This window comes from Amblyomma maculatum, chromosome 5, assembly GCF_055883805.1.
Source record: "Amblyomma maculatum isolate TAMU_Amacu chromosome 5, ASM5588380v1, whole genome shotgun sequence".
Classification (NCBI taxonomy): domain Eukaryota; kingdom Metazoa; phylum Arthropoda; class Arachnida; order Ixodida; family Ixodidae; genus Amblyomma; species Amblyomma maculatum.
In genome coordinates this window covers 5,351,345-5,363,954 of record NC_139348.1, presented here as the reverse complement: position 1 = coordinate 5,363,954, position 12,610 = coordinate 5,351,345, and the positions used below count along the sequence as shown (strand labels likewise).

The window sequence follows — 12,610 nt, the reverse complement described above, 5'->3', positions numbered from 1 at the left end:
AAGGATGTCGAGAAAGAAAAATACAAAAAAATTAGCACTAGGATCAGCTACATAAACATGCAAGGAGGTAGAAAAAGAGCGAAATGGCTAGAGATAGAACAGCACTTGAAGGATGACAAAATAGGTCTGTACGCTCTATGCTAGACTCATCTCGGGGGTCAAGAAGATCCGCCGTTTATAGAAGGCTACGTCTGGGAAGGATGCAACAGAACGAGAACGAAAAAAAAGGGTTAAGGGGTAGGTATGTTGATTCACCAGGGAATAAATTGGCAAAGGAACAGGACACCAATACAGGCAAGAAAGTTTCAGTGCCGATGTAAGCTAGGTTGGAGACGGGGCTGATATTATTCTCCTGTGGAACATGAACGGCCACATCGACGATCTGGATGGATACACGGATTGTAACGCGAAGCTAATGCTCGGTATCTGTGAGCGACACAATCTAGTTATAGTAAATAGAGAAACAAAATGCAAAGGCCAAATCGCATGAGAATTCCGCAACAGGCAGACGACCATTGACTACTGTCTAATGTCGCAGGGAATTTATAGCACGGTCACAAAAATGGAAATAGACGAAGAAGGGGAGCGTAGTCTGGGAAGTGATCATAAACGAATTAGTCTGCAGATGGGGCCCTTGATGAAAAGAGAAATGGAACTTAGACAAAAAGTAAACGCAAAATTAAACGACGATCAAATAGCGCAGATAGCAGCAGACAGAGGAAGCAATCGAGAAAATCCCCATGGAAGACTGGGATTATGAACAGGTAGAACTACTCATAAGGAGGAAAATTAAGGAGGTTAAAGTAGCAAACCGCTGGATGGAAAGAGGAAGCCACGGAGCTGGAGGAATAAGGAAATCAGGGAAGCTATTGAACAACGACGGGCTGCTTCAAAGGAATACAGAGTGGCAAAGAAAGCACAGGTATCTCAGGAGGAAATCGACCGAAAGTGAGAATCATATCGACAAAATAAACTTGAGGTACAGGCCCTTGTCCAGAGTAAAATAAAGCAGTCCACCGATCGCTGGATGGCTGACGTACACGATGCCTCTAGATTCGGAGCAAGAAACATCTGGAACCATATAAGCTGGCCAGGGAAAAAAAATAAAAGAAAGCAGGATCGGATTCAAGATAACGAGGGAAATTGCTTAAAGGGAGACAACGCAGTGAACTTCATCACATCAGTTATAGCCGAGTCCTTTAAGAGCGACGATAGGGTAACCTCCGCATATCAGGAGGCAACACAAGGTAGCAGAATACAAAGCAGCTTAGAACTGACCAATCTAAACTGGAAAAAGGCAAAAAAAAATTTACCTAAAAACACATCTACAGAATTAAATGGAATTCCCATCAAGCTGATTAATGAACTTGGTCCAAAAGTTAGGAAATGTTGTTAAACGCTTTGAAAACAGTCATAACGAATACGCAAATTCCGGACAGATGGCGGCAGAGTAAAATGAATTTGATTTATAAAGGGAAAAGAGAAAGGATGCACATAAAATCCTACAGACCGATTACGATAACATCTCTTATGTACAGATTGGCCATGCAGGCGGTGAAATTAAAGATGCAAGCATGGATAGAAAGTAACAATATACTCGGAGAACTTCAGAACGGTTTTCGAAATGGTAGGTGCTTAGATGATAGCCTCTTCGTGCTTACCCAATGCATCGAAATATCTAGAGTGAAAAATAGACCTTTGTGTTTGGCCTTCCTGGAGATAAACGGGGCGTACGACAACGTAAACAGCGAACTCCTGTGGAAGATATTAAAAGAAAAAGGTACCGGCTATGGGATAATAGAGCTCCTACAGGGAATATACCGAGATAACAAAGTAGAAATTACATGGGAAGGGATAAGAAGTACGGAAGATGTCAAAGTATGCAAAGGATTAAGGCAAGGCTGTCCTCTATCATCGCTGCTCTCCATGCTTTATATGATAAACCTGGAACGGAGGATACAAAAAAAGTAACAGATTTTAACCTCTCATATAGATTAGGTGGAAAGGCGGTAGAGCAGCGCCTCCCCGGTTTGATGGATGCAGACGATATTGTGCTGCTAGCAGAGAGTCTGGAAGAATTGCAAACTCTAGTTGAGTATTGCAGAAACGAAGGGGACGCTTTAGGCTTCAGTTTTAGTGCAGTTATGTCGGGTCTGATGATTTTCAACGGCTCAACTGATCAGGGTATTAAAATCCAAGGCCATGAAATACCCAGAGTACCAGGATATAAATATCTGGGGGAATGGGTAAACGAAGGATTGGCATACATTCGAAAGCATCAGCAATCACTTAAGGCCAAAGGGCGAATAAATGCCGGGAGAATGAAGCATATGGCATTGTGGGGATACAACAGGTATGGTATGAGGTTTTGAGGGGTATTTGGAAAAGAATTATGGTGCCCGGACTTACTTTCGGAAATGCGGTTTTGTTCTTAAAATCAGAGGTACAGACGACAGAGATAAATTAGAGAGCCGGTGGTCGATTAGCACTAGGTGCCCACTGCAAAACCACAAATGAGGCGGTACAGGGAGATATGGGCTGGGCACCTTTCGAAGCATGGGAAGCTCTGAGTAAAATATTATATGAGGAACGCCTGAGGAAATTGGACAGTAACAGATGGGCAGCTAAAGTATTTAAATACCTGTACTTAAAATTCGTCGACTCACAATGGAGGAAAAGAACTAGGAAACTAACCAGTAAGTATGCTGCTCACAAGGACGAAGAAATAAAGAGCGTTACGCAAGAGATGAAAAACAAAGAATGTAAACATTGGAGAAATTCGGTGGAAAAGAAACCGAGTGTGGAATTATACCGAAAGTGGAAAAGGCAGATCAGGAAGGAAGTTTGTTTTGATAACTCAAGAGGAAGTGCCCTGCTTTTTGAAGCTAGATCAGGGTGCCTTAGAACACGCAGCTACAAAAAGAAATTTAACAATGGAGATGACGCATGTGCTGTATGTGATAACTCCAGTGAAACAATTGACCATATTATACCCGAATGTAATGGTATCCACCCGAAAGTTGATGCAGGCGCAGTAACTGTTCCTGAAGCTCTGGGGTTTAGAGATGCCAGTGGCCGGGTGATGGAAGCTAGCAAAAAACGACTGGAAGATTGGTGGCTTAAAAGCAGAGAAATTACATAATGTTAATAATGTAGAAACAAAAATTTTATAACTAGAATGATGGTATAGTTAACCAATCTAAAACAATAATTAAGATATAGGGAGAAAAATGAGCATGATAGCTACTGCTACCACCCCGTTTCAAAGGGGACGCTCCATCCATCCATCCGTCCAATCCTCCATTCCTCCGTCCGTCCATTCCTTCGTCCGTCCGTCCGTCCATTCCTCCGTCCGTCCATTCCTTCGTCCGTCCATTCCTTCGTCCGTCCGTCCGTCCATTCCTCCGTCCGTCCATTCCTCCGTCCGTCCATTCCTCCGTCCGTCCGTCCGTCCGTCCGTCCGTCCGTCCGTCCGTCCGTCCATCCATCCATCCGCTGAAAACTACGCTGCCGTCCTTTGCTCCTACAAGCGGCCAAACAAGGAAAGCACCATGGTCAAACTTACCTCGAAAAGAAAGCATCAACAATGCGCAAGCTTTGTGCCTGGTTTCAGCGCAATTAGCTTCCGGTTGCGGCTGGATAATTTTTCACAACGCATCAGATAAATTTGCAGAACACTGTATTTGTAAATTGGTACACCCCATATTTCAGTGGACTTGAGATATCGCCCGATGGCTACTGGGGCCATTGTCAATCCTTGGCCTCGAGCAAAGCTGGCCGGCCGAACTCGGCCCGATTTTTCGTTGGCAAATATGGCCAAAGGCCGAGCGCGGGCGACCATAGGCTTGCTGCTAGGGAACAACTGAAATCGAGCTACTACATTTAATCATATCAACGCCAGATATTCTGAGTGTGATGATATCTGTAGCAAAATGAAATGGGTGCATTCATCGAACAGCGTAAGCCTGGAATGGCATCCTGTGCTGTCATTAGCCTTCCCATATTGAGATAGTGCAGTGGTCATTGCGAAAAACATCGTGCCAATTCCCAGCGCTTCACTGAGAATGAGCTTTGTTCAAAAGATCGAAGCGCAAGAAACAATGTGCTTTTTAGCACACTTCAGTTCTCCAGGCCTGTTTCCTAATTTTTCTGCCATGCGTCCTCGTCCGTGACGCTCATCACGACGGCACAGCATATATTGCTTGCTGACATGTATAGACATTGTTGGCGGTGTCGTGAGGCTGGGGCTATTTCGACCATGCCTACACTTGGCAGCGTGCGGAGGCTTCGGGTTTAGGAAGGATTGGAGCTTCGAGATGGGTAGAACAAAAACAACCGGGTTTAATTGCAATTTGCGGACAATTATTTACATGAAGAAAAAGATAGGAACAGCAAAGTGTCAAGAGTTAAAGGTTCATTTTGAGTAGAGTCTGGGCGAGCCGGGACTCAGGACTCAGGGCGTCATTTCGTGCTCTGCGCCACCCGTAAATCCCCTTATGTCAAAACCCTCCCTGATGACGCTGAACAATCTATTCCAGGGACATCGCTCAGATTTCGACAACCAATTGAACACGTCACCGAAGTGATGATCTGATGCACCGATTGGTCGGTATTGCTTCAATGGCCGTAGTCACTTATTGTCTGGTAGACCTTGGGAGCGGCGAGGAGGTAATAAACCTTTGCTTCTGTAAAGGTCCGCCATGACGGTGCAGATGTGTTTCCCTCTCAGAAGCAGACGTATACGAGCAGCGCCACGAAGATGGCTTCCTGCATCGTCGTGCATTCATCTCTTTCCTGCGGTCACTAGTGGTTGCCTTTAATTGCCGTAATCCCCAGGCTCCTTTCTTCCCCCGAACGTCTGCGGACCGGTCACTCCGATCATCCCTAGCTGACAATGGGCGACCCTCGACGGGAAGGGTTCACAGTCGAACAAAGCGTGGAAAACCACCTCGGGCAGTTTCTCAGGGGAGAGCATTTACTCTTATTTTCTCAACTTCATTTCGTCAGACGGAACGTCGCCAACTTGACAGTTGTACGACCCACAGAGGCAAGAAAACTAATGCTTCACCGCCCTCAGTTTCTTCTGAGGGCTGTTGAGAAGTGCGTCGCCGATAAACCCCTTCATCTGAGATACCTTTCACAATACACTTTACAGTGCTAAAAACACCTACCTATCTGCTTATATTCCAATCAGTCTCCGCAAAATGACATTCACATACTCTGGTGCGACACTATGGTGCGACACTAGAGGCTATCTTAGGCCAATTTTCCTACGGTATTACTAAACGTAGTCTCCGAGTATGCACCTACAAACTCTAAGCACAGCTTTGTTATTTTAGTTTTCTTCGAGGGCATAAACAAGGACACAAGCAACGTCTTCCAGAGCAGTTATTGTTGTGCAAACCTTTTCTTTTCGCACTCACTCCTGGCACAATCAGCAAGAGCAAAAAAAGGAGCCATAACAAGCTGTACGACGCTTCCGGGTCGCAGTGCGCGTGAGCGGCGGCCTGTGCCAACATGCAGTAGGCACCGTATCACATCGCGCAACAGCCTTCACTGCTATCGCTCCCATTTCTCGTCCTTAGTGCGCCAGAGCACGTATGTACACCACATTGTTTATAGTGAACTAGATTATGGGTACTGGCTCAAGAGAAGGCCACCGCCAGCGCATGAAGCACACAGCGCCGAAATCTCGGGAAGCCACGTGGCGACGCTGTTGCGCCTTTCACTTGACGGCGACAGCCCCTCGACGGCGTCACGACGGCTCGATCACGGCCTGCTTTCTTGTGGAGCGCGCTCCGCCTTGGAGTAAATGCGCTGTCGATGATCTATAAGGTGCTCCAATTGAAAAGATAAGACATGTAGCCCAGTAAAGGGCGGATTATATGGAGGAATGAATGATGACCCATCGGGGCCCTTTGCTCTCCTGTTGTAGCCGCGTGGTTACGATCGGCAGCGGCACAGGGCACGCCATGCACACACAATTCTCACCCCGCAGCCGCACTCGATGTTTCGTTAGCGCCAATAAAAAAAAAAAAAAACGCCGACAGCGCCGGGAAAAAAAGGGTAGGCAAGATATGGCCAGACGCATAGGCTCTATAAGGGTCTCGCATAACACAGCGAGCCAGTCATTCGATATGCCAGCGACGAAGAGCAGCCTGTTGGATCGAGATATACAGGGCATCGAAGAGATCCGGTCACGGGAATAAAGAACGCAATCGCTAACAGGGTCATAATGCATACACAGCTTTGCATGCAGCACGTGCACGGATCCATATTCTCTGGCACTGCTTTCAACAAGACCGCAATGGGCAAGTGCAATGCCTGTTTCCTCGTTTACTTCTCGATTTGGACGTTTCTTTTTTGCGTTTACCTGTGTGGCGCTCTGCAAACAGTGAATAACAAGACAAGCAAACCTCAATGGAGCAACTATTGTTTTGCTGCTGGCTGTAGGACCGGGTAAAGTAGAGTGAAGGCTGATGCTCAGAATATATCGTTATTTGGTGTTCTATAAGATGGAGCAAGACGCCGCATACGGGAGCTAACTTGCACCATGCAAAATTTTGCACTAACCCCTCAATGTGCGCGACAATTGGCCAAAGCCTGAAACCTATTGATGAGCTTCTTGCTCAAGGTTAAATAGGTGAAGCATAAAGTTCTTTCTTTAAAGTAGGATTGTCAAGCGCCCAGCATACTGGTCTAAAAGAGTGATTCAGGACTTGTTATACATGGTAGGTACGTGGTCAGAAAGTGCGCCTTCAAACTTTAATGTGCCTCTTGCAATGATATCCTCCTTGTCGATTCATGTGAAAAAGAAGCGCACCATCTCCCATCATAGTATACAGAAACTGCGATTGAGGCGGGTGTTTTTTACCCCCTATAGATGCTCTACCACTGGTCTGTAAAATTTAGTTACAGAATGTTGCGGCGTTGAAGAACCGCATGCCAACAGCATAGCAGCGACGTGGTAACCCTTCTGAGGCGAAACATTCTCTATTCTGTTGGGTTCACAGGAAGAGATCAGCATGGTAATCCAGCTTCTACGTGCTTACAAGCCTACCTTCACCCTCAAGGACGCGCTGAACAGCGAAAATGGCTCAAAGCGAAAAAAAAGCGAAAGTTTGTTGAGTAGTACTGTGCAAAGGTCTGTCTATGCGATGCTTTTTGTTTTCATATAAATATTTCTGAGTCATGGTAAATTAAACCATTTTGCATTTTGAATGCAATGAGACATCACACGTCCTTACATGAAGTGCAGCGGGTCTTATTCAAATGTCAGCTACACTCCACATCAAACGTTCTGGGCATCACAAGAGGATAAAAAATGTTCGCCTTTGTTCCACAAATGTCCAGCGTAAGGCTATACAACACAGAGACAAATAACTTGAAGGACATTCCTGTATGGTGATAAACTGATAAACTGCTGGTTCAGCTGAAACGAGCGAGCACGCATGTCCCAGGTGAAGTAGGGATTGTATATATGTATGTTTGTAGGGAGCGTCCCCTTTGTAACTGTGTTGCGATAGTCGTCACCATACTTAACCTTTCTTTTTTTTTTTTGTTTTTTAACCTAGATGATTCGTCAACTAGATTTCCTTTTAGTCCCGGGTTATCTTTAAATGCCCGCGTTTAATTTCGCTTTAGCTTGCATGCTTCCCTTGGATGGATGGATGGATGGATGGATGGATGGATGGATGGATGGATGGACGGACGGACGGACGGACGGACGGACGGACGGACGGACGGACGGACGGACGGACGGACGGACGGACGGATGGAGCGTCCCCTTTGAAACGGGGTGGTAGCAGTAGCTATCATGCTCATTTTTCTCCCTATATCTTAATTATTGTTTTAGATTGGTTAACTATACCATCATTCTAGTTATTAAATTTTTGTTTCTACATTACTAACATTATGTAATTTCTCTGCTTTTAAGCCACCAATCTTCCAGTCGTTTTTTGCTAGCTTCCACCGCCGATTTATTCACCCGGCCACTGGCATCTCTAAACTCCAGAGCTTCAGGAACAGTTACTGCGCCTGCATGAACTTCCGGGTGTATACCATTACATTCGAGTATAATATGGTCAATTGTTTCACTGGAGTTATCACACACACCACATGCGTCATCTCCATTGTTAAATTTCTTTTTGTATCTGCGTGTTTAAGGCACCCTGATCTAGCTTCAAAAAGCAGAGCACTTCCTCTTGAGTTATCAAAACAAACTTCCTTCCTGATCTGCCTTTTCCACTTTTGGTATAATTCTACACTCAGTTTCTTTTCCACCGAATTTCTCCAATTTTTACCTTCTTTGTTTTTCACCTGTTGCTTAATGCTCTTCATTTCTCCGTCCTTGTGACTAGCATACTTACTAGTTAGTTTCCTAGTTCTTTTCCTCCATTGTGAGTCAACGATCTTTAAGTACAGGTATTTAAATACTTTAGCTACCCATCTGTTACCGTCCAATTTCATCAGGCATTCCTCATATAATATTTTACTCTGAGCTTTCCGTACTTCGAAAGATGCACAGCCCATATCTCTCTGTACCGCCTCGTTTGTGGTTTTGCCGTGGGCACCTAGTGCTAATCGTCCAACTGCTCTCTGATTTATTTCTAATGTCGATTGTACCTGTGATTTTAGGCACAAAACCGCATTACCGAAAGTCTGGGCACCATAATTCCAAATACCCCTCAAAACCTCATACCCATTGTATCCCCACAATGCCCCATGCTTCATTATCCCGGCATTCCTTCGTCCTTTGGCCTTAAGTGATTGCTCGTGCTTTCCAATGTATGCCAATCCTTCGTTTACCCATACCCCCAGATATTTGTATTCTGCTACTCTGGGTATTTCATGGCCTTGTACTTTAAGACCCTTAACACTTGAGCCGTTGAAAATCACCAGACCCGACTTAACTGCGGTAAAACTGAAGCCTAGAGCGTCACCTTTGTCTCCGCAGTACTTAACTAGAGTTTGCAATTCTTCCAGACTCATCTAGCAGCGCAATATCGTCTGCATACATCAAACCGGGGAGGCGCTGCTCTACCTCCTTTCCACCTATTCTATATGACAGGTTAAAACCTAGGTTACTGTCTTGTATCCTCAGTTGCAGGTTTATCATATAAAGCATGAACAGCAGCGGTGATAGAGGACAGCCTTGTCTTAATTACTTTGCATACTTTGACATCTTCCGTACCTCTTATCCCTTCCCATGTAATTTCTACTGTGTTATCCCGGTATATTTCCTGTAGGAACTATATTATCTCATAACCGATACCTCCGTCTTTTAATATGTTCCACAGGAGCTCCCTGTTTACGTTGTCGCACACCCCGTTTATGTCCAGGAAGGCCAAATACAAAGGTCTATTTTCCACTCTAGATATTTCGATGCATTGGGTAAGCACGAACAGGCAATCATCTAAGCGCCTACCATTTCTAAAGCTGTTCTGAAGTTCTGCGAGTATCTTGTTACTTTCTACCCTTGATTGCACCGTTAATTTCACCTTGGAAGGAAGCGGGAGTGCCATCTGCTGGTATCGGCGAAAAAAATCTCAACGCGCCGCCTTCCCTCGACCCACCAACTAGTTTTAAGGGGATATCCTTTCTTGGCTCATCACTAAAGTGATTGCCCGCCAAACGCGGAACAAGAAGACAGATCGAAAGCCAATCGATCACAATCAACATAACAAAAGACAAAATAACGAATATAGCCATGATTACTTAGCCATAATGTCTTAATGAGGAATGTTTCAAGTGAGACTGACCAATCGCCAATTAAACTTTAACCGCATAGCAAGCCAACTTTGGCTGAAGTGTGTAAACATTGGGTAATCAACATCCAAAAGCCGTACAAAGAAAAATGAAATAAAATAAAAAGTAAACACAAACATGGCACTACAAAAAATAAAACGAAAAATAGAGAATAGACAAATAAGAAGGCTTTCGTTTCATTGCTTAAGCTGTCTTAAGTGGCCCCTAGAATTTTTTCGAGATGCATATACCGGACTTCAACTTTCAGAATAAATCGTGATTTTGCGCATTCACCCTTTATCATGGCACAGAAATATCAACTAGTCGGCGCACGCGAGCCATTAACATAGGAATGCACTGTCCGGCAGCATCTGGACCGTCTTTTCTTCCGTGCGCTCATGCCGCGCGCAAATTATCTCGCTACTGGATCAAATGCGTTCATAAAACTGTCACAATTACGTCTATTGGCGCAAAATTTTGCGGGAAGGTTAATTCAGCCAAAAGAAATGAATTCATTCGAAATGTAAATTGGGTTGATATATGTGGCGTGGTAATCGTACCAGCGTCTTCGGAATGAGGAGTGGACTTTCTACTTATTGGTCACGAAGACTGGTTGATTCAAGCTGAATAAAGGTCCGCCGAGGGAACGCGCTATGGTGAACGGGAGGGAGCCGAGTAACGCAGTAAAGCTCAACGCTAAAAGGCAGAGATTACGCGTCCCTTCAAATGCAAACATTAAACGTCCCCATGTTTTTATTCAATCTTTAGTTTTGCACATATGTCTCAACTGCACGTTGCAATGACTACACCAACGCTGACGTCCTGTCCCCTCGTATTTGTCGCACAAAAATCGCACTATTTGGAAAGGAAATAAAAACGCTTGCGCCGATACAACGAGAAAAGGCGAGGATTTTAAATAGACATGCAATAACGCTGCGTCATTTCTGCGGTCTAGTCGTTGCTAACAAGTTATGTAACACAAATTGCGTGTAAATGTCTCTTTAGTCACAGTCTTCATCACGTGGCCCCTTGCAACTCGATGATAGCAAAACGTTGAACCACATGCACGTATTCCAGCAGCGGGTATAATTAACCTGAGCTTAGCAGGGTTTAGTGTTCAAATTTTTACTGATGAATTTGCGGAGCTGCATACTCCAGGTCACGTGGTTGGTTAGTTATATGGTTCAAAGCAACTTTGGCTATGATGCACCAGACAATAGTTAGTTATACAGAGCTTTTTTTCCGCATAAGCCGCTGCGGCTATCAAGCGCCAAACACAAGGTTAGATGGCCGGTCTTATGTTAGACGATACCTACATCTCATTTCAAACATTCGCTTTTTTGAGGAACGTGAAAAGAAAAGAGAAATCGACGAGTGCTTCGTCGCCTAAAAGACACCAGGTCGCGTGGATACCGGAGGTGCATTAAGAGGTACCGATAGCTATATTGTTCCGGTCCGATCCAAAGGTAAGGTTTACGCAAGCGTATTTGTAGCGTTGATCAGCAGCCGCAGTCGCACCGAACAACGCTTCCTGAGGTATGCAGCGAAGACTCAAATCAAATCTTCCATGCAGCAGTTAAATAACAAGACTGGGGTAAAAAGGCGTTTTCGCGCGAATAAGTACTAGGAGAGCAACGCTGCACGACGCTTGCTTCATTACGGGATAGAGGCCGGCTGTAGATTCTCGACGCTAAAGCTTACATTACGATCGGCTCTTTGGGATTTCCCGTAATTCTCTCTGTACCTATACGCACCTGTCCTTGTAACACCCATGTTACACGGGCACTTTAATGGTCGTTAAGGAAAACGTCAGGTGGTCTTAACGGCCGTTAGGCAGAGTTACACGGCAGCGCGAGTGCCGTTAGAAGTACAACGGCGATTGACACCAACGGAGCTTGCCGATCTCCGTTCCGTCGACGTTTTCGTCCATTTCATCGTGAAATAGACAAGATGGCAGCCCCCAGCAGCAACGTGTCTCCGCTTCAGATGAGCGCTCCGGCGCAAAAACGCTTTGCTGGACAGCGTCACGCATTTACTGATCAGCTTGTGGCAGGATCCCCTTGCCGAACTGCGAGCGCAGAAACACACTGCGCCCGTGTACGCAATAATGACGACGCTGTTCAACCTGCTCGAACCAGCTCGAAATGAACAGACCGAACATGGAAAGTGCCGTGTGAGCGCAGCCAAAACCGTTCCATTCCCACGGCCGTTACGGCGTTCAACTCACGTTCAACTGAACTGCCGTTGAAAACGCCCGTGTAACAGGGGTGTAAGCAAGACACTCACCGACAGCCGCAGCAGTGGCCAAGGGGTCGTCGCAGCTGGCCCCGCCACCCAGAGACATCACAGGCGATCGACGAGAGTTGAATAACCCATCCATTCTAAAGCACTGATCAGTACTTGAGTGCGCGGTGAGACGCGGCCACGGCGTCCAACTGTTTGGTCTGCGGCACAGTTTCGCGTATTTGGCGAGGAGGAGGGAAGCGATAACGTCGTCTGCACGAAGAAAAAGAAAAGTGTGGATAAAAAAAAAAGAAAACGAAAGCCAGATAAGACGAGGGTTTCCTCGGTTGCTCTTTTCGGAAACCTTGGGGATGTTATCCAACACTGATAAAGCAGCTAGTTGCTACCGCGTCTGCAGAAGAAAGACCACGTAGTCAGTGCGCCGACCTAATGGCGCCAAAATTCACGCATAATTTAATTCGATGGAATACCTTGACCTCGAGAGCACTGTTTACAGCGGCAGCTCCCTTGTGTCCCGCCGGCAGTTAGGTCACGCTTTCAGTGCATCCATGATTGCCGATGTGATAATTCCAGTTGTTCCAGATTCTATTATAGACCGTTTTACCGAGAGCAAGCAGAA

At 45.6% G+C, this 12,610-nt stretch overlaps 1 protein-coding gene across 4 annotated transcripts in view; it reads right to left on the bottom strand.

Annotated features, from left to right (window-relative positions):
- LOC146187684 (uncharacterized) overlaps positions 1-12,223 on the bottom strand; it is a 97,408-nt gene extending 85,185 nt beyond the window's left edge. For 2 of the 4 annotated variants that reach the window (XM_084603483.1, XM_084603484.1), the window contains exons 1-2: positions 12,034-12,223; positions 3,248-3,523 (exon numbers count right to left, since the gene is read on the bottom strand). In XM_084603483.1, coding sequence (XP_084459609.1) covers positions 3,248-3,523; positions 12,034-12,127 — 370 coding nt within the window. In that variant the 5' untranslated portion in view covers positions 12,128-12,223. The remainder of the gene's footprint in view (positions 1-3,247; positions 3,524-12,033) is intronic. The other 2 variants (XM_084603485.1, XM_084603486.1) reach the window with 1 other exon arrangement.
- Between the last annotated feature and the right edge of the window lie 387 nt (positions 12,224-12,610).